Raw genomic sequence first — 21,935 nt, forward strand, 5'->3', positions numbered from 1 at the left:
TATCCACAGAGGTCGGGGTTTAGGGGCAAAGGATTCAGAAGCAATTCTTTAGGAGGGGAGTGAACAGCTCTCAAGGGCCTTAGGGGTCACGAAGGGAGGTTCCTGTGTAAGGTCTCAGCCGGTGGTGGCAGGGCCAGAGCCTGCCCTGGGCCTGGTACCTCCCAGACCTGGGGTCTGCATTCTCCCCACTTCCGGCCAGATTGCTTTCTTCCCTGTCCCCCACCCTCTTCAGCTGTGCTTTTTTTCTCAAAAGACCCCAGGACTCCCATGACCTGGACCTCAGGACTGTATACAGGGTATGCCCGAGGGCAGGGGAAACCCAGGGAGAACAAAGTGGCATGTGGGGTGGTGGACAGACCAGATCAGCTGGACAGACTGCTTTACTGAAGGGTGGAGTGGCTTCATGTGAGGGTCATGGCTAGTTTGGGATTAGGGTGTGGTGCCCAGGCCAATTTGGAGACTTACGTTGGGAAACGCTAAACTAGGATGATGTACTGTATATAACGGAGCAGGTGAGGGTAGGTACTATATTGAACTGTATGGTGTATTTAATTGAGGGTCGGTTCTGGATTGAAAGGGAGAGACCATTTCTCAGCACGAGCAGATGAGGTTTAGAGGGGAAGGAAGCCACTGTGCATAAAGGTAACGTGTGAGCGTCTGAACAAGGGTAGAACCTGTTTTCACTAAGGGGAAATACAGCTGGCCCTCTATCTGAGGGTTCTTCATCCCCAGATTCAACCAACCTTGGATTGAAATTATAAAAAAAAAAAAAAAATTCCAGGGAGTTCTGAAAAGCAAAACTTGATTCTTCCAAGTGCTGGCAACTATTTACATACCACGTACATTGTATTTACACCTATTTACACAGCATTGACCCTGGATTAGGTTTTTTAAATAGCCCAGAAGATGACTTACCGTAGAGGGGGGATGTGCGTAGGTTACACGCAGATATTATACCATGCCGTTTTGCGTAAGGGACGTGAGCATCCAAAGATTTGGGTATCTGCGGGGGCCCTGGAGCCAATCCCTTGTGGACACCGAGCAACACTGCACTATATTTAACTAACTGTATTTAACTAGGGACGTGTTCTATTTTTTAATGTATTGAATTAGGCATTGCATTTAACTAGGCATTTCAGCAAAGGCAGGCACCGTCTTCAAGTGAGCGGATAAAACAAGGAGGGCCCTGTACCTTCCTCTCCATGACACACAGATGGGAGGCTTGATGTCACCCCAGGAAACAGAACACCCCTTTCTAGAGGCTTCCTCCTTAGCAGAGACTGGTCTTCATCTGCTCCTGACAACTCTCTGACTTACAGTGGATGTGTCCCCATGGGAAGGTCATTCAGGCTCCAATGACAGGCCACGGCTAACCGGCCCCCGTGGCTGTGACCCAAAATCACGGGGCTTCCCAGGACAGCACACGGGAAGGGGGAAGACGAGAAACACAGAACAGGTCTGCACGACTGTTTTTATTCCAACCACCAGATGTGCCCCAGTGAAGAGCTCCCAGACCCTGCCTCGCCTTCTAGGCACGGGCCTGGAGTCAGGGCAGAGGGACCTACTGCGTCTGCCCCTGCAGAGGGAGGCCGACGTGGAGCCCGGGCTTCGTGGTGACCACTCAGGCTCCTCCCACCTGTCCCTGTGGAGGCTGAAGATGGGCTGCCCCACCCAGCTTGGGGGCGGGATCTTGAAGTCACCCCCCAAACAACGCTCCCTTGAGGGTGGGGGCCTGGCCCCGCACAGCGCGTGTCTCCGGGCGAGGAAGCCTCGGTCCCTCGTCCGTCAGGCCTGCTGCCACTCTCCACCCCGTGAGGGGGGGGAGGACGGGGGTGCCACTCGCCACCCACTGGGCGCCCGGAAGGGGGTTCTCTGCGTGACAGTCCTCCCCTCAGCCTCAGGCCAGCAGGCGGCTGTACTCTGCCAGGGCGGAGGACTTCTTCACCCCGTCCCAGATCCGGGCAGCGTAGTGGAACCTGTGAGGGCAGGTCAACAGTCAGAGCTGCCCTGGCTGTGGCCCCTGAACGACCGTGTTGCCTGGGACACGGGGCGGATGCCAACGCTGACGCCAGGTGGCCTGATCCCCGCACCTCCCCCAGGGGAAGCGAGGCTGAAGCCCTCAGGCCCCCACCTCCGAGCCCAGACTGCTGCCCGCTCCACTCAGGGTGGGCCTCTGTGGGTAGGGGTCGGACTCTGTCCCTCGAGCGTCTCGTGACCTGAAACGTCTAGTGGCTGCATGACCCCCGCACCCCCTGAATTCTCCCCTCCCCCCGGGCCCTGGTTTAGACCAGTAGGAGAAGCAGAGCTCCGACCCCTGGCCCTGCCCACGCCTGCTGTGTCTGCACCCCCTGCCCCTTCTGCCCGGAGCCCATGGCAGACAGACCCAGGGGAGCCACGCTGCAGGGACCTCTCGAGTTTCTGTTCATCTTGGGAATGAGATGAGGCAGCCCTAGATCTATGGCAGCCCCGCTGCGGGCTCTGGACAGAGAGAGCCACGCAGAGTCGGGGCTGGGCAGGCGGCGCAGGGCTCTGTGAAGGCAGGTGGAAAAAGCCCGCAGGCAGAGGCAGGAAAGTGGAGGGGGTGATGGGACTGTGGGGCCAGAGAACATGGCTCCTGTGGCTCCTGATGGCTTTCTGCTACAGCTATGCTTTCTGCACTCGGGGCCTTACAATAAATCGTTGAACCTGACCGGGCTCACTGGTCCTCCTCTTTGTAGTCAAGTGACACCTCATCACAGGTGTGTGACCTCGCTACACGACACTGCTTTTCTCTGAGCCTAAACTTCCCTGCTAGTAAAACTGGTGACGAGATCTACCCCCTCCCGGCTAATTAGGATTCAAAGATCCTGTGGAACAATAAGACGGCAGCAATCAAGGCACCAGGAAGGGAAGTTGAGGTGTGGGGAGACCTCCGACACCCTCACACGGGCCCCCTCTGCCGAGCGCGCTTACCAGTTCTTCTCAGTGAGGATCGTGTGTGACAGCTGCGGCCGTGCCATGGACATCACTTGGCTCCGGAGCTTGCTCACCAAAGACTGGAAGCTGGGGTGGCCTCGGTACCCAGGGAGTAGGGAGAAGAGGGGGCTGGAGCCGGGTCCTGGAAAGTCAGAAGTTAGGAGGGGAGGGGCAGGGGGAGAGCCTGCCGAGAGAGGGCCCTTCTTCCCACCATCAGGATCCTAGCCTGCCAGGAGCACCTGCGTTCAGCCCCGGTGCAGGTCCCTCTGTCCTCCGTGACTGGGAAATCTGCTCCTATGAAAGGGTCTGAGCGCCTGAGGGGCAGGCCTGAGTCTCCCCTCAGACCAGGGCAGCCTGTCTCCCTCTAACCGGGTGGGCCACGTCTCCCTACGGCCCAGACCCCCCCGAGGGGGAGCCGCACCTGCCCTTGGAGGGGTTTCACCCTCCGCCTCACTGTCCAGGAAGGGCATCAGGAACAGGTTGACCTCGGAGTCCAGGAAGTCAGGCGGGAGCCCAGGGAAGACGTTGCACTGTAACATGGACAGAGTACCTGGCGGAGAGAACCCGTGAGGCTGCAGGCGCCGTGCTGCAGGGCCGGGGGAGGCACGTGCAGGGTGGTCAAGCTGGGGTCAGGGGACTGGTCTGGGGGCTGGGGCCGCGGGACCCGCCGGGGAGCCAGGAGGCCGCTGGCCAGCGTGGGGGGGGGGCGGGGGACCCTCACCCTTGTACCGCAGGTGGGAGTGGGCCATGAGCCGGTCGATCACCAGGTGCATCTGCCGCAGCTTCCGAGGGCAGAAGTCCTCCCGGCGAGCCTTGTTCTGCAGGAAGACTGAGGGCGGGCGCAGACGGGGCACGTGAGGCGCCCGTGCTCGGCCAGGCGGACGCCCCTCCTCACCTCGACGATCCGCCCTGCCCCCGAGTTCAGATCGCTTGTAACTATTCACGTGACACATCACTTCACTTCAGTACCAGGCCCTGTGCTGGGGACCCAGAGAGATGAGTCGGATCTGGTCTCTGCCCTCAGGAAGCCTCCAGTGTGATAGAAAAGGCAGACGAGGAAGACGGCCACGTGATCAGGAGCATGCCGGAAAGGCCAGGGGCTGGGCCGGGTGGAGGAAGCAGGGAAGACCCTGCCTGCAGTGTCATCAACGAGCCGGATCTTCGCAGAGGAGCAGTGCGTCAGGGAGCAGGGCAAGGGCACAGCAGGCCAAGGGCACAGCAGGCCAAGGGCGCGCACGCAGGGGCCCAAGCGGGGCGACCAGGGTGCACGGCACCACTCGGGCTGACTCGACACTCCCTCCCTGGGCCCCATGCCAGGGACCCAGAAACGGGCAGGCTAGGGTCCTGCCCTCAAGAGGCTCCCATTCTGATTGAGGAGCCAGAGCTGGACTTGGGGGTCCCGCCAGGGGGACTCTCAGAGGAAGTGGCCGCTAATCCTTTTTGACTCTCCCCCTCGCAGCTGCTCCGCCCAGCACCTGCTTCCCCAGACTGCTCCTGGTTTCCGCTCCCCACTCTCCCCTGCCCACCCCTCCAGCCCCCCGGAAAGCCTCTCACCCAGGTGGGGGTAGTACTCAGTGCCTTCATCGGAGCCTGACGAGCTGCTGGACTCGTGGCTGGGGGACGGGGTGGAGGGCTTCACCATCTCTGCTGTCTGGAGGAACCTTGGGGTTTGGGGCGAAAGGTTGGTGCTGTGGCAGCGTGCCCCCCACCAATATCCCACAGCCTGGGGAAGGAGGGGGCTCCCTTTGTGTATCTGATTAAAGCTATAGCCACACTCAGAAAAACGCCGCATACACACCGTATTCCTCACACAATTTTAGGGAATCCAGAGACAACCCTCTCAGACACTGACCCGGGGACCCATGTCGACATATATGTATTTTTTAATGAGTTTATGCCAGTAAGAAAAATATTTTCAGAGGAGGTTTCAGTTCCTACCAAAATTGAGTGGAAAGTACAGAGACTCCCCACAGAGCCACTGCCCCGCCCCCAACATTCTGATGACCCTCCATCGACGCACCATTACCACCCGAAGTGCATGGTTCACATCAGGGTTCACTCCTGGTGTCGTGTGTTCTATGGGTTCTGACAAAAACCACATGAGTCCACCACATGGCACCACATTGCGTAGTTTCAGGGCCCTAAAAATCTGGTTTCCTCCACCTCTTCACTCCCCTGCCCCAGCCCTGGCAGCCACTCATGTTTTCACGGGTCTTCGTAGTTTTGCCTTTTCCAGAACATCACATACAGTACAAAAGCTTTTCAAATTGGCTTCTTTCGCTTAATAATATGCATCTGAGGCACCCACATGTCTTTCAGGGTGTGACAGCGCATCTCTTTTGAACCCTGAATAATATTCCATCATGTGGATGTACCACAATTTATTTTTCCATTTATCTACCGGAGGACACCTGGGCTGCCCCAGTTTTGGCAATTATGACTAAAGCTGTGCTGGCTTTTGTACAGATATAAGTTTTTAGTTCATGCTATCTTAGAGTAAGTCTTCCAAATATACAAAAGTAGGTAAAATAAACCTGCTATCTGAGGTAAGGGGTAATAGGATCTGATAAACTATGGTCCTTCTCCTCATGTGGACACACACACAAATATGCTGTCCACAGTTTCCAGGGATTCACCTGCTCTGGGAAGCCCACCTGCAGACTGTGCCTTAAAACCGAGGCTCTGTGCGGGCCAGCCCGCGCCCACACCCCCACGAGAACGTGAACACTACAGGGCAGCCTATTTATCTGTTTGTTCACACCTGCATCCCCAGAGCCCAGCACAGCGACCAGCCTACATAAACGTCCGATATGTTTGTCCTGTGAATGAGTTCCAACGAACGATGGTGGCAGGAGGCAGTGTCTCAGAATTAAGTCACTTAGATCTGCTCATATCAGCCGGCTCCCCCAGCAGGTCATTTTTAACTGCTGGCCGGCCCCTCGGCTCCCCTCCACCTCCAGAGTTACTAACACAACCTTAAGCTCCCACTTGTCAACTGCTTACTATGTACCAGGCACTGTGCCGGATGCTTTACATTCCTTAATTCACTGCATCTGCACGACACCGTGCGAGCCAAGTGTGGAAAAAGCAGCCACTCGCCTCACAAGAACTGAGATTCAGACCCGGGGCTGCCTGACTCTGGAGACATCTGCTTCCGTCAGCTCGGTTCTCCCCTCCCCACGAGCTCCCGTTCCTTCTGTCTGTCTGGGCCCTGTGCCCAGGGCTGCTGGCCTCCCCGCAGCTACCTCCCGGGGCCTGAGGCCAAGAGGCCCGGAGCCAGTCCCGTCTGGGGGCGTTTCTGGAACCTCCGGCTGCTTCAGGCAGGACTCCTGCCAGATCCTGACGGCCTCCCTTCCCTGCCCTCCAGGGTCCCGCGGGAACGGCCCCCGCGCCTGGAGGAGATGGACCACGAGGCTCTAAGGACCAGCTCCTCAGTATGCTACTCATTCAACAAACTTGTGTAAAACATCCACCTTGTGCCAGCCCTGTGTGAGGCACGGGGGCTTGCACTCTCACAGACCATAAGGAGGTCCACACCACCCGTGCAACGAAGGAGAACACGGCAGGGTAAGAGCAGGAGAGGCAGCGTGAGCAGGTCGGGGAGGCCTCGGGTGGACCTGAAGGACAGGCGGGAGGGGGCCGGGTACCCGCGGGAAGAGCGTTTCCGGCTGAGGGGTGAGGGGTGCCGAGGTCTAAGCAGCACGAGGAACAGCCACGGGGCCGCCACGGCTTTGGTGGAAGCAGTGAGGGAAGCGGTGGGCGAGGTTAGCGCGGTGACGGGGACCACGTCGCGCAGGACCCTGTAAGCCATGCATGGGGAGGACTTTGGATTTTACTGAATGATGTGAACAGTGTGTGGAGGGCTGTAAGCGTGTACGTGTGCTAAGAGGAGGTTCGGTGGCACTGACCATCTCCAGCCTGTGTTTTTAAGGGTCCCCATGGCTTCCGTCTGGAAGTGGTGAGAGCTGGGCAAGCGGCTGAGTCCCGGGGCCCCATCCCTCGCCTGGCTCCCCTCCCCAAGCCCCTCACCTGTACAGACTGAGGTCCGTGAACCAGTCCTGGACGACAATCACCACGTGGCAGACCGTGAAGAGGAAGGCAGCGATCTGGAGTGACTGAGGCGGGGCAGGAAGGGACAAGAGAGTTGAAGGTCCCCTGGGCCCCGACTGGGGTCCCTGATCTCAGGACTCAGCGGAGGGGGCTGCAGGGCAAGAGGGCCTCTGAGCCTCTAAGCCCCTACTGTGTGCCTAGACTGCGCTGGCACTTCCCTTCCAAGCCGTCCCTAGATTGGTCCGGGTGGCAATGATCACACTCTTTCTACACAGGCAGATGTGGAGGCTTGACGGGGGGGTGATTTTTCTCAGGGGCAGAGCTGGGAGCTGAACCAGGTCCGACTCTCGGTGCTGTCCTCTCCCTCCAGCTCTGGGCCACCCAGGGCTCTTATGAAGCAGAACTAGGCCAACCCGCATCCAGCTCCCCATCCCGGGCCCCCGGGCCTGGCTCGGCCACATCACCTGCATCTCCACGTAGGTGTGGGGCAGGTTGTACTCCGGAGGCAGCTTGCGGTCGTTGTTGATGAGGTGGTCCAAGATGGAGGGGCTCAGGATAGGCTGAAGCGGGAAGAGGGGAAGGTGTCAGGGAAGGGCTGGGGGTTGGGAACCCAGGGGACGTGGTCACCTAAGTTCCGCCCGATGACGGCAAATACATCGCCTTTCAGGACAAAATAAGTTTGGAAACACAGGCAGCTTCTAATTAGCATGGAGCTCATCAGCGAGAGGAGATGAAAGAAAAGTTTCAAATGCTTTCCCCAGCTCTCTTACAAATCCCCACAGATCTCAAGTGCCGCCTGCCCCAGAAGAGCGCCCAGTGCTGATAAATCTAACACTTACTTGAACGAGTCGTGTTGCTGCAACACCCTTGTTTTGCTGTTTCAAGTGCTTTCAACACTTCACTAAGATAATCACTTTGGTCAAATAACAATGTTTAATGTGAAGATTGGTGAGGACTTAAAAAACTGCATCAGTGAGTGTAGAAGAGTCAGTGGTGAGCCCATCACCTTTTTCTTAAAGGGACATCCCATTTAAAAAACAACAAGAGCCTAAATCAGTGGATGGTCTATCCACTTCTTACCGCACTGGGTGAATTTTATAAGAAAGAGGCTTTCCCAAGGGCTCCCTTTCTAAAACTCCAAACACTGCAGTGCTTCATTCTGCCTTGTTCTAACTTCTCTGCCCCACGCGGGCCCCGGCCCAGCCCGTAGCCAGTTCCATTCGTCTCTAGGTCCCAGTGTCCTGGCACCCAGGTCTCACACCGCATCTGCGAAAAGTTTTCCACTCATCCATGTGTACGGTGGCCAGCACTTTGTTCCACGAACATTCAGTGAGCACCGGTTGTGAGCCGGGCCCCTCCCAGAGGAGCTGCAGGCAGGAGGGCAGCAGGCACAGCCCGCGAGAACCAGACCGCGCTAAGTCACGTGCTGCGCTGGGAGGTGCACAGGGCACCTGTGGGCGCTCAGAGGAGGGGGAGGCCTTCCACAAGGAGGCAATGCCCCCGAGGCGTCTCCAGGGAGGAGAAGGCAGTAGCCAGGCAACAAAGCGAGGGGAGTGTCCTAAAGGTGACTATCCTGAGAGCCAAGAGTACTGAGAACCCACTTCATGCCAGGACTTTACTTGTGCCAACTCACTGACACCTCACAGACACTCCATGAGGGAGGTAATGTTGTTTTTCCCACTTAAGAAAACTGAGGAGTGGAAATGTTAAAAAACTGGGCCAAGGTCGCGCAGCTCGGGAGCGAGACCAGGGTGAGGCCTTGCGATGTGTGTGGAGGGGCTGCTGTCTACACCAGAGAGGGGAAGCCAGGGCGTCTGATGGAGGAGAGCCACACAGGCTCTGGATGCCAGGGTAAGGAACAGGGATCTCGGAGAAGCCGCGGAGAGCTGCCAGGCGAGGGAGGACAGGCCAGCTCTTGTGACAGTGAGGCGCCTGAAGGCTCACCATGTGCCACCCCGTGCCCAGCACTCTGCCTGGACTGTTTCCACTGACCCCCTGCAACTCTCCCAAGAAGCGGAGAACTATCACCCCCATTTACAGATGGAAAAACGGGGGTGGAGGAGTTGAACCTGAAAGTCACCCAGCTGGTAAGAATTAAAGGCCAGATCTGGCTACAGACCGACTCCAAGGCCCACACTTTTAACCACGACACTAGAAGATTCCTGAGGCTTCTGTGTACATGATGGATGGGAGAGGAGGGGGATAAAATCTGACAAGAGACGAAGGCCCAGGAAGAGACACAAATTGAATGTCCATTGCCTGGCCAGGGCCCCGTGGAATCCAAGCAAGGTTTTGGCGGAAACACATTCGGGGACGGAGCTGAGTGCTGCACACAGCAGGGCGGGGCAGCTGGGGGGCGGCACCTGTGTGTCCAGGAAGACGATCCGCTCTTGGGTAATAAAGAAGTCGATGCCACTGGTCTGGTTGCCCCCTCGCTCCTTCATTTCGGCACTCTGGGCCCGGAAGACATACGCCCTGCGGAGAGGAACAGGTGGGGGCCTGAGGGGTCAGGCTCTCCGACGCCTCTGGAGTGAGGCCCTGTGAGTGAGCCTGTGAGACGCGATTCCCCGCCTGCCTGCAAAGCCTTCCATCCGTCGCCCCTGCTGTCCGGGGCCTGTGTTTTCTATCACAAGACTTCACCCCTACCCAGAAGTAGATCTGTTAACTCTTAACAAAAGCAGCAGACCGAGGTGTTTAAGAGCAGGACCTCTGCCGGACTGTGGGATTCAAATCCCAGCTCTGCCTCCTCCTGGCTGTGCGACTGTGAGTAAGTTCCTTAATCTCTTTCTCCTCGGTTTCCTCATCTGTAAAATGGGAACAACAATAGTCTCAACCTCTCAGGGTGACTGTGAGATTAATATACATAAAGCCCTTAAAAAAGTGCCTGATACACAGTGATATAAAATTGGTAGCTATTCCCTACCAAGTGTACCTGCCATATGCCAGACATGGGACACACAGCCCTGAAAACTCTCCACCCCACAGTGAGAGGATGCAGGGCGTCTCAGTTCCCAGTTCTTGCCCTGATTAGAACGCTTTCCCTGCTCCCCCTCCTCCGAGTCTGCTTGTTCTCAAATGGCCCCCTGACCACCTGTTTTAAAACAGTAACCTGGCCCCGACGCCACCTCTCTATAACCTCTTGGTGTTTGGTTATCATTTTCTCATGTACTTGTGTACTAACTCCCCCACTAAAATGCAAGCCCCATGCACACAGAGATTTTTGCCAGTTTTGTTTACTACTGCTGTAGCCCCAGCACCCAGAACAGGGCCTGGCCCATGGTAAGCACCCAATAAATACTTGTTGAATTGAACTGAAGCAGGGAGACCCGTTAGGAGGCTCCTGGCCTCCTCCAGGAGAGGTGGCAGTGGCCTGGACCAGGAGGTGGGCGTGGAGGAGGAGAGGAGCAGATGAATTCTCATGACAATTAGGAGGTAAAACTTATGGGACCTGATGACAAGAGTCAGTACTGACATCCGCCACACCACAGGCTGACCTGCCTCAGAAGCGCATGTGATTCTCTCTCGCTCAGGAATCCGAGCCAAGAGCCACGGGGAAGCCCTGCGAGTTGGAGGTGGAAGCTGAGATGGAAAGCGCGCGCGCCAAGAGAGCTGCAGCTGTGCCAGAGCGGAGCCGGTGGAGCTGAAGTTGTGAGTGAGCAGAGGAGAGCGGGGACGGAGCCGACCTGGGCGGCAGAGCACCTGCGGCTCTGGGTCTGGTGATGCCTGTTCTCACCACACGGGTTCTTAACCTGTTCTGGGTTTCCCTCAGGCCCCTCTGAGAGCTGGTGGAAACTACGGACCCTTTCCCGAGAAGAAAAGCCTGACTGCAGACGTGTGTAAAATCCTGCACATACTGTTCGGGGGTTCATGGACCCCTGAGGCCCATCCTTGGAGTCCAGGGTCATATCACCAGCTTTATAGAAACCAAACCCCTTTATTTTTAGATAACTCCAAGTGGCTACAACCCCTGCTCACCCCTCGTGTTGACGTTTCCCTAATTAGACTATGTTCCCTACCTTACTCCCGAATCCCTGCCTTTCCCTCTTTCCTTCCCTGCCCTTAGTTTGGGGCCCTAGTTCTTAAGCTCCCTCCTCCCCCAAATCCTCTCCTGCAACTCCACCCTTTACCTTCACAATCATACCCCGTCCCACTCAACAAGGCAGGACTGGGGCTGGTCTAGAACCCACGCCCTGCATCCAGGTCTCTTGGCCCAGTGTTTCCCAGGCCGTGTCAGCCACATCCTGTGAGCCCTCGCTCTGGGTCAGGTTCTTATTACCGTCTGCCTTCCCAACCTCCAAAAACCCACTTTACAGAAGAGAACGTGAGATACTAGGAGGTAAAGGGATCTGCTCATGATCAGCCAGCTGGTGAGTGGCAGGGCTGAGAGTGAGGTGAACCTAAATCCAAAGGCTTAATGAATACGCCATCTCAGTTCCTGGCGGGCCCTGTACCATTTGCTGGAACAAGGAAGGGAGGGAGGGAGGAACAGGACTGGTTTCCTTGGAGCTACATGAAAGCTTGGTCCAGCCTGGTAATCATCCTCGTCGGACAGAGCCACTGAGGTCAAGAGAGGGGAAACAACTTCCCAAAGTCCTTTGGTGACACCACTTGCAATACCCAGGCCCACTCTCCCCTGACCCAGGGGGGTGCCCACCTCCCTCCTAGCCTTCCACACCCCTACCCAATGCCCCTCTCACCTCTGGTCCTCCTCAGGAGTGTTGGCTGACAACAATGACATGACCATGGACTTGCCTGTTCCCTGGAGGCCCAGGACACCAACCACCAAGACATCAGTCTGATCCAACAGGTACTGCAGGAAGATGCAAGAATGTGACCCTCAAAAATCTGTCGGTTGCTGGAGTGGGAGTGAGGAGGGGGCCCTAGAGACTTCCACGGCTCGCCCACCTACCTTGTCAGATATAAAGAAAAATGTCTGTGCCCCAAATCCCCTCAAGTGGGCAAAGGGTGGGGAAGAGGGGTTTATGTGGAATGTTTTGGGCACAAAGAACAGCATTTGTGAGAGCTCCAAAACAGAAAAAAGCCTGGCTGGGAAAGAAGCTAACAGGAAGCCAGGGTGGCTGCAGCACAGTGGAAAAGGGGTGCCTGACTTTGGGGAGGAGAAGGGAGGGGCACAGGAACAAAAGGACAGGTGGAAGAAGCCAGGACTGGGTAACTGAGGGCCACTGGAGCAGACTCCTGGGAGCTCTGGGCTTCGGGCAGGTTGGGAAAACACAGGAAAGCATGAGAAAGGGAGCAGTGAGCAGGAAGGGGAGCCCAGCCCGTCCTGGCTTTGTCTGTAGGATTTAAAAGCCCTGCGGAATCCGGAGACCTTCACCTCTGGGCTGCCAGCTCTGCTGACTTTCACCACCAGGGGGCGTAAGAGACTCAAGGAAAACAGTCCTGTCCTCCACGTGGCTGCTGCACCTTAGAATCACCTGGAGAGCTCTGAAAAAAGATATAGACTCTAATCCTGGGCCGAACTCTAGACCCACTAAAGCAGAATTTTGAGGGCTAGCCCAGTTCAATATGGTAGGCACTGACCACATGCAGCTACTTAAATTTAAATTTAAATTGAACAAAGCTACAAATTCAGTTCCTCAGTTACACGAGCCACGGCTGGGGATCTGTGGGTAAGCGCTCAATAGCAGGGCCTGGACAGCGGCTTTTTTTTTTTTTAAAAGCTCCCCAGTTGATATCAACATGAGAGTGGGAACAGATGGGCCTGCTATGTTGTCCGAGTGAATCCAAGCTGCTGGAGAAGGAGAGGGAGCACACCTGGGAGAATCTGAGCAGAGGAGTGATGTGACAGGTCTGCGAGGGAAAAACAGCAGAAGTGGGGAAAGGAAGACTGGGACACTGTGGTAGATATGATGGTCCAGGAGCGTGAGGTGTGGACTAGAGCAGGGGCCACTGGGATGGAGGAGCAACCTCCAGGGGCCGACATTCAAACCGGTTAACACCAGCACAGCCACGGGTTTTGACCAATCACGAGGAGGACTGGAGCAGGCCCAAGAGGCCACCCTGCTGCGAGATGGGGCAGGAGATCCCAGGGCTTCCGGGGTGGTAGTGGGTCCCTCTTTGCCAATCAGTATCAAAGTATTTCAGTGTCTTAACAACCAGCACAGCTGAGCTGGGGTAAGCCACTGAAATTCAGCCCAGCTAGGTGAGAGCTTTCTGATCCATTTCCTTTCACTGCTGCCACTGCCTGAAAGCTGTCGTCTGGTGTTGCCTGCCAAGAAGGTGGGGTGCGGGGAGGAGGCGAGGGTGTGGGACCCGGGGAAGCTCAAGCAGGGAGGGATCCCCAACCCCCCCAGTACCTCAATGGCACTGTCACACCAATTCATCTGGTCATCCACCAACTTGATGCTGTGCTTCATGCGCTCTGGGGGCAGCAGTTTGGCCTGGCCCACGACAGCTGGAGACAGAGGACGTGGTGAGGGTCTGTGCGAGGGGGTTCCGGCTGCAACCAGATCCCCCCGGCCCGCACTCACGGTCCATGGCTGCTGGCGCGGCGGTGCCCATGCCCCGGTTCTGGATCTGGTACACAGGCTGTGTGGGTCTCTGCCCCTCCTTCTCTCCCTTGGGTGGCGCGGGGGCCGCAGGCAGGGGTGGGGCAGCGCCCTCGGGGGTGGAGGCGCTCGCTGTGGCCGCAGGCCCTTTCCCCTCCTCCCGTGGCTTCATGAGGACGATGGGCTTCTCAAGAGGGGCCGGGGCTGGCGGGGCGGCAGGAGCTGCTGGAGGTGGTGGCTGCTTTGACTATGGGAGTGAGAAGGTTCCGGTCACTGGGAGAGATCTTGGCCCTAACTGCTCCCAGCCTCCCTTTCCAAAGAGTCTTCCCGGCTCACCCGCTCGGCTGGAGGCTTTGAGAGGATGATGGGGGTTTTCTGCATGACGGCCGCGCTTGTCTCTTCGCTGCCATCCTGTGGTGAGGGAGGGCGGTTACTCAGGAACGGCCTCCCTGGCTCCCTGGACACTCCTGTCCGTGCCCGGTACCATTCTAAACGCCTTCAGACATGAACTCCTCCAATCCTACCAACAGCCCTGTGAGACAGACAGCTTCACCCCCGTTTTACAAATGAAGAAACTGAGACCCCGAGGGGCTACCTGGCCTGCCCAAGGTCACACAGCCAATTAAGCAGTGAAGCCAGGACTTGAAGCCAGGCAGCCTGGCTGCAGAACCACGCTGCCAGCCACTCTCAGCTGCCTCTGCTGGACAAACCCAGGCAGAAGGAGCTGGGGCTCTGGAGCTAGAGAGACCTGCGTTCAAACTTGGCCCCGGCTTCCGCTGGTTGTGTGAACGTGGATAAGGAACCACCCTCACTTAGGCCTGTGTGCTCATCTGGCCAGTGGGGCTAGAAATTCCTTCCCCAGGGGACTGTCAAGAGGCTGAAAGTAGACAGGACCCACAGACCGTCCACGTGGCATCGGGCACGCGGCAGGTGCACGCTATCTAGAGCTGCGATCCTGACAGCCCTGCTGTCCTGACCTCCCCTCCCAGCCCCACTCGGGCTCGCCAAGCCAGCGGACTGATTCCCTCGTGTGCCCTCTTCATGCCTCTTCTGACTCACCCCCAATCTGCCTAAGAAAGGGGAGAGACCTGCGTTTCAGTCTTGTTCCTTCTCTGGCGCCCTGAGTAACCCTGGCAGAGTGCTGACCCCTCACCGGGTCTGTTTCTTCTCCCATATATTGAGGACACTTACTTAAATCCTGCTCACTCACTAGCCTATGAAAAGTACAAACCAAAGAATACAAAAGCGCTTTACCAAGAACAAGTGAGGGTGGAGAGAAGACGATGGACAGGGCATACAGTCAGGACGCACCATGTACAGCACTGGTGCCCGACTGGCACGGGGGGAAGGGGGGAGGGGTGTCCAGGATGAGGCCTGATGGACTGTCAGTGATACTGGAAGAGAAGTGGCAGGAAGATGCTGAGGTCAGCAGGACGCATGCAGGATGTGTGGCCAGTTAGGAGGCTGCCAGGGCTCAGTAGCTAAGTCAGAGTCAAAGACAAGAGATCTGGGAGTTGCTTGTTCAGGACTGAAGCTGAAGGTGCAGGAAGATGCTAAGAAGGTCCAGAAGGATGTGTGTGGAAAGAGGAGAGGCTGTGTGTTCCCATTTATGCTGCGGCCCAAGGGAAGGAGCGAGAGACAAGTTCACGGTGAGTAAGTTTTATGGCTCAGAAACTGTCCCGACTGTTACCTTCTCCCCACCCCCCACCCCCACCAACAAAACAGCTCTCAGAGGCAGGGCCCTGGAGAAAGAACCCGGGGGGCAGGCTCGGGCAGTGAGCCACCTACGCGCAGGAGAGGAGCAAGGCAGGACCCAGGCCCACACCAAAGCTCCAGGTTCCTGGTTCCTGGGCCAGGACACTCTCTACAGCAGACACAGTGGTGCTGTGCCTCAGGCTCACTTGGACTTGGGTTCGAGTCCTGGCCCCAAAGCTTATTGACCCGTGACTTTGGGTGAGTCCCTTCCCCTCTATGACTCATTTCCTCATTAGTGAAAATCGGGTCTGTCGTCGGCTCTACTTCACGGGGCAGCTGCAGGTGTTCAGGAAGAGCCGAAGGATGGAACGCACTCTGCACGGCGCCAGCACGCTGCTCCAGAAACAGAAACGGCTGCTATTATTATACAGCTCTGGGAAACAGGAGCTTCTGGCCCCTCTCAGCTCAAACCCCAACGCCAATTCCAGTCACTGAAGTCCCAAGTTCTTTCCAAGGCCTGTCAGGTCCCACATGATCTGGCCCCAGTTTCCTCTCTGACCTCACCTTCTATCACTTCCCTTCTTCTTCATCCACTACAGCCACGATGGCCTCCTGGCTACTCCTCGAACACACCAGATAAAAGCCTCAGGGCCTTCACATTTGCTCTTCTTTCTGTTCTGAATGCTCTTCACTCAGACTCTGTCAGGGCTTGTCCCCTCACCTCCTTCAGGGATCTGCCTTCTCTGACTGCTTCATCTAAGATGGGCCCTTTATCACTCTAAGGGCAGTCCGTTTTGTCCACAGATACATCTCCAGCATCTAGATAAGTGCCCGGCGCCTAGCAGGTGCTCAATAAACATTTGCGGAACAAGCGGACGCATGATGCTGCCCTTGGGCCCAGACACTCACCCGTCTCTCTCTTTCCCAGGGTGCAATGTAGTCCCTCTCCCGACCACCGGGCCCGGAGAGATTCTGGGGGCCGCCAGGGCCTGGCTCCTTCCACCGCCGCCGCCTCTCTATCCCATAGAGCCCAGGCTGACTGTGCCCAGACTCAGACATGGTCACCTATGGGGAGAAAGAGGTCGATTCCAGAGTGAAGAACGTCTCTCTCCACTCTATTTGGCTTACGCTGGACTAGAAGAAGACTCTTCCTTTCAAGAGAGCTCTGTGGCTGTGGCAGTCACTGCCTGCAGGCTCCCAATATCCAATCTTCACTTCTTCCAAAGAAATGAAACCCTCAGTTCTGAGCTGGGTACATGGCTATCCAGCACATACTTAGCCTAGTCTGAAGTTAGGTGCGGCCATGTGACTAAGTTCTTTCTGGTCAACGGTATGAGACCAGAAGTGTGTTTTGGCAGCGTTCAGAAACTTTTCTTCACAGATTCTGGCACACGCCTTTTGTCCCTTTCTCCTCCTAGCTGAAAGGAACGTGGGTGTGGAGGCTGGAGCTCAAGCAGCCATTGAGGTCTGTGGGGCAACTGAATGGGAGGAACGCATAAGAGGACAAAACACAAGGTTCGGGGACTCCCTATTAACCTTAAATTGCCTATCTCTGAATATGGTGACAAACAAACCCCCTTCTATCTCCTGTAGCCCAAACTATTCCCAACTGTTAAGCACGTTGCTCAACATAAATAGTAACACCTAGGGGGAAAGTCACATAAAAATGGGACATACTCTTTCCCAAAGTGCAGCAAAGCATTTCCATACAAATCTTGTAACATGACCCCCAGTCCGACAACTCTTCTTTTGATTACCCAATACTGGCACGCGTGGGGGTGGCGCGCCTGTATTCAAGGGCCTATTTTCATCTGCTATCCCTCTATTTTCAGTGTGTTTACCTTCCATTCCTGATGGTCTGCCATCCCTCACACTCCAAGGTCTCACCAGGGTTTAATCTAAGACATTATAAAATGTATGGTTACTTATATGCCTCTATCATTTAACTAGCTGCTTACAGGTCCCTAGGGAGTTTCCCAGCTCTTTACACCTCATTCCAGGGAAGTCTCTGAGTATGTCTGTTTGCAGGACTAGGAGGCCAACTGTTATAGCTCACGGGTCCATATCTGGCCTGCCTTCTGTTTTTGGAAATAAAGTTTTATTGGAATACAGCCATATCCATCAATTTACAAACTGTCTACGGCTGCCCTCTTGATACAATGGCAGAGTTGAGTAGTTGAGAAATAGTTCGACCTACAGTGTCTAAAATAATTACCCTCTGGACCTTTACGGAAAAAGTTTGCTGACCTTTGCTTAGCTCTTAAGTGCCTTCAAATCACTCTATGACTCCCTCCACCTCCCACCCCAGTACACAGTGACATTAAGAGGTCCCTGTGGGAGACTCTTGCGCCAGAACGGAAGTATCTGTTTACAGGATGCAGGAGTCATTTGGCTAGCCAGGTAGGGGCCTGTCTAGCTCCTCTTCCCCAGCCACAAACTAGGTGGAAGACCGCCTTCTGAGACAAAGGAGGGCAAGGACAGTTCACAGACGTTTTGCAAACTGATTCAGCACTTAAATGACTGTTTACTGTCTCTCAATGGACAGTCCCCTCAGAAACTGAGATTCCTCCCTTCCTTGCAATTAAGGGTCTGTTTATACTTTATCCTGGAGACCTCCCCAGCACTTAAGTGTCCGTTTTCTTGCCTCAATGAGGACTCTGCCCCAGCACTAAAGGGTCTGTTTACACATCCATGAGGACCTCTTCCCATGCATGTTATTCTGGGAACTTCCACAGTATTTGAGTCTATTCTACAGCCTCTATGGGGAGCTCCCCAGAATTTAAGAGTTCACCTACAAGCATTTTGGGGACTCCCAATATTGTTTCCAGGCTCCTCTGGGGATTCCACCTCCTCCTCCCCTCCCCCCCATGGAAAAGTATAAAGCCAGTCTATTTGTGTTTATTTATAGGACTCTTACAGTGACCTCCCAGAAATTAAGTGCCTTAATTACAAATTCTTTGACGGGGGGGGGTGGGGGGTGGGGCTTCCTCAGTACTTAAGCATCTCTTAACACGCCCCTTTCGGGGGATCTCCCAGAATCTAAATGTCTATCTTCAAGTTACTTAGCAAGACTCCCAATTCCTAACTCCATACTTATGGTCTAACGAAGCACCCCTACCCCTGAACTTGAGGCTACTCACACTAATTTTCTAAAGACTCTCTAGCAATTACCTATGTACGTACAGTCTCATATGGGGTCTCCCCTGGAACTTGAGTCTATGTTTTATTCAGGGATTATCCTCACGATTAGGCACTGTTTACAGGCACTGTTCCCTCCCACGGGGAACCCCAGAACTTAAGTTTCTATTTACACAGTATCTGGAAGTATTTGGAGGCTCTCCCCATTGTTTAAGGGTCCGTTTGTAGGCCCTCTACGAGTGTCCCCAGGACTTTAGTTTCTCTTTGCTGGGCAGATTTCGCAGTACTTTACCGCCAGTTTACAGGCACTCGCTATAAATGGTCTCCCAAAACTGAACTCCTATATATACAACATCTCTCTCGCTACCCCACTTCCGCCAACCCGCTTTTTAGCGGGATGCTTTGGCTCGGTACTCAGTTACGCATACCCGCCCCGCATCTGAGCTACTCTTCAGCAGGCGAGGAGGGGGCGGGCCCCGAAACACGCCCCGCGCCCCGCCCCCCGCCAGCCTCGCGCAGGCACGCGGGCCCCTTACCTAAGGTGGCAGCTGATTGGTTCCTGGGGTGCAGCGGGGCGCGCGCTCTCCGAGATAGGGTCGGGTGGGGGCGGGGAGGTTCCACCGCAAGCCACCAGCCTGTAAACGGAGTCTGGGGGCCTGGGAGCGTGACGGCAGAAAAACGGGTACGGATCAACCCAGAAGCGGTCGGGGCATCCCGGAAGCGGCACCGAAAAAAGACCGGCCCGAGGGAGGAAGAGGTGGCCGAGATATCGCGGGGCCAAACCGAGATCAGGTCTCGCGGGCTGCCGGTCCTGCGCGTGCGCCGCGGGCTGGGCGCGCGAGAATCGAGCGTGAGCGCCGGGCTGAGCATGCGTTGATGGAGGTGGTTGGCCTCAGCACGCATGCGGATTACGGAGGGCCGTTGGGAGGACGCGGCGACTCCGCCGCTTCAGTGCGCGTGCGCATCGCAGGAGGCATGCGTGGGCTAGCGGGGGGGTGCGGGGGGGTGTGTGGGGGTGGTGGCGGGGGCGGCTCCGGAGGTTTGGGGTTCGAGGACCGCCTCGGCAGTGGTGTTGGCGGGACGCGGTGGGGTGGGGCAGCAGGAAAGAATTTAAGTGTTCTGGGCTGAGTGAGTGCTGAGGACAGAGGAATGAATCAGACCTGGCGTGTGCCTTGGAAGGGATCCCGGTCTGTGGAGGGAGACAGCTAGGGGATCAAATCACTTAGGAAATGGCGCGGGTCCGGATGGACCTTGAAGGGCGGGCAAGGACACTCCAGGCGAGGGAACCCCGGGACAAGAGTCCAGACTAGCTTGGACTCATGAAGTTCCACCCGGCTGGGAGGGGAGGCAGCAGACACGGGCAGGTCAGATTCGGAAGGGATGCGAGACGCGGCCCGGTGGGAAGAAGACCACGTGTTAAACGCTTAGGGGGCCGTGGTGGAGGTGGAATCCAGTACTGAGAGTGGGAAACTCAAACTCCCGCTGACCGAGCCCTGTGCGCGCCAAAGAGAGCCGTGGAGAGCGCGGCCCGCGGAGGGCGCATGCGCAGCCAGCCTGACGGGCTCCGAGACTTAGCTGCGGCGGGTGGTTACCAATGGGAGCGATAGATTCTTCCAGAGAAGAGGAGTGTATATATATTATGTTCATAGATACGTAGGTGAGTGGGGAGTTTACCATTTTTCATTTAAAGTGATATTTGGTTATTTCCCCGGTGGTCCAGTGGTTAAGATTCCGGGCTTCCATTGTTGGGGGCCCAGGTTCTATTCCTGGTCGGGGAACTAAGATCCCACATGCCGCGTGGCCCGGCCAAACAACGAAACAACAACAAAATTGTATTTGGACAGGGGATACGTGTACATTCTGACAAAATTCAAGCAGCCCGTGGGTTACACAAGAAGAGTCAGTCCTCCGCTCTGGTTCCCACATTCCATTTCTAGAGCAACGCTTCCCAGTTTCCTTCTGGAGCTACTGTTAGAGCAAAGCACTGGAGTTGAGAGCTTGAGTCTCGCCAAGTTCCTTCACCCTCTCTGCCTCTGTGTCCCTGTTTCTACAATGGAGGTGAGGGCGCCGAATGATGACGCTGGCAGAGTTAAGTGGGTGACAGTGCCTGATGCGTGGTAGCGCTGTGTATTGTTATTTTGTGGTTTACGGTGAACAGTGATAGTGACTGAGTCTGAACTGCCCCCCTCCCAACCAGGCCTCTTCCCTGCTGCCGTTTTCTCAGCACAGGTGGCAGGTGGAACCATTTCTCCAGGCTGTCACAGGCTGGGTGAACACAACCGTCGCACAGACTGAGTCTAGAGTCCCGTTGTTTATGGATTCCACAGAAGATTGTGGGTGTTTGGCAGAGATATACATGACAGGCCATCTTTGTGTTATGTCTGTCAGTATCTCTTTTTAGCATCTTCATCTGTTAGGTCGAATCTGTTTTTCTTACCTGAATTTCTCAACCCCAGAGTAGCCACACAAATGCCAGTTTCACCTCTGGGCAACCCTCAGTGGTGGAGATTTGACTTAAGGGAAAAGAAGGGGCTTGGCATTGGACCATGGGCCCACCGTATACCAGGTTCTGCTTTATAGAGGTCACTGTAACCTTCTCCCCTCCTCATTTAACAGATGCGGAAAATGAGTCTGAGAGAGAAGAAGGGCCTTAAAGAAGTCCCCATAGCCAGGAGGCATCAGGGCCTGAATTCAAACCCAAGCCTGTGTCACTGTAGGGCGAGCCCACATTTTTTTCCGTGGCAACAGGCACCCTGCCTAGCGGTGAGTCAGTGGTGCCATCAAGCACCCAGAGAGCTGCCTTTTATATTAGCAGGATGGCATGCCATTGTGTGGGTGTACAGTACTTCACTATTGATAAATATTTAGGTTGTTTCTAAACTTTTGCTCTTAAAAACATTTGCCACAATGAATATCCTTGTACATCTGACTGCACGTAGATGATGGTTCAATAGAATATCTCGTTTGAAGTAGAATTGCTGGGTCAAAAATGTACATGCACTGGGAATTTTAAAAGCCCTTTTGCCAAACTGTCTATTCATTTCTCAAGTCACTTCTCTGTTCTGTTCTTTTCATTCATTCATTTATATCTATTGAATGAATTATGGAACTCTAGTCCTCTGCCAGGCATGGGTTGTAGGCTGGAGATCCTACAGGGCACCTGCCCTCCTGGAGTGGATCTTCGGGTACAAGCAGATGATGTAAGGTAAAAGATGCTTGGAAGGAAAAATTAGAATAAGAGAATTTAGAGTGATGGAGGTCACAGAGAGTGACAAGGTTGTCAGGCTGCTCTGAGAAGGTGATGTTTGAGCAGAAGCCTGAAAGATGGTAAGGAAATGAGCTTAGGAAGATGTTGAAGAACAGTTAAATGGAAAGACCCTGAAGTGACAATGGACCTGGGTGTTCAAGGATTATGAAAGTGACCAGAGTGGCCAGAGCAGAGTGGAAAAGGGGTAGAATTATGTAGGGATATAGCTGTAGAGAGGGCCAGGTTACATGTGGTCTTGTGGGCCATGGTAAGGGCTTTACTTTCAAGTGTAACAGGAAGCCTTTGGAGGGCCGTGAGCAAGAAACAGCATGTTGTGATGT

General features: G+C 55.4%; 1 protein-coding gene across 3 annotated transcripts; it reads right to left on the reverse strand.

Moving 5' to 3' along the window:
• Nucleotides 1-1,464: 1,464 nt before the first annotated feature.
• Nucleotides 1,465-19,172, reverse strand: SMG9 (SMG9 nonsense mediated mRNA decay factor). 3 transcript variants are annotated; one of them, XM_057712885.1, is made up of 15 exons: nt 18,884-19,172; nt 17,051-17,107; nt 16,119-16,274; nt 13,851-13,925; nt 13,497-13,761; nt 13,323-13,420; nt 11,703-11,815; nt 9,369-9,480; nt 7,470-7,565; nt 6,985-7,070; nt 4,510-4,616; nt 3,677-3,784; nt 3,377-3,505; nt 2,953-3,097; nt 1,465-1,976 (listed from the first exon to the last, which is right to left on the reverse strand). In XM_057712885.1, the coding sequence occupies exons 2-15, from the start codon at nt 17,072-17,074 to the stop codon at nt 1,898-1,900; spliced, it is 1,593 nt and encodes a 530-aa protein (XP_057568868.1). In that variant the 5' UTR covers nt 17,075-17,107; nt 18,884-19,172; the 3' UTR covers nt 1,465-1,897. The 3 variants fall into 3 exon arrangements, with proteins under 3 accessions (XP_057568868.1, XP_057568869.1, XP_057568870.1); XM_057712886.1 differs by lacking the exon at nt 17,051-17,107; XM_057712887.1 differs by lacking the exons at nt 17,051-17,107; nt 18,884-19,172 and adding an exon at nt 15,416-15,602 and having other exon boundaries at nt 16,119-16,241.
• Nucleotides 19,173-21,935: the final 2,763 nt, after the last annotated feature.

The sequence above is a fragment of the Hippopotamus amphibius genome, chromosome 16 (genome assembly GCF_030028045.1).
Source record: "Hippopotamus amphibius kiboko isolate mHipAmp2 chromosome 16, mHipAmp2.hap2, whole genome shotgun sequence".
In the NCBI taxonomy this organism is placed as follows: Eukaryota; Metazoa; Chordata; class Mammalia; order Artiodactyla; family Hippopotamidae; genus Hippopotamus; species Hippopotamus amphibius.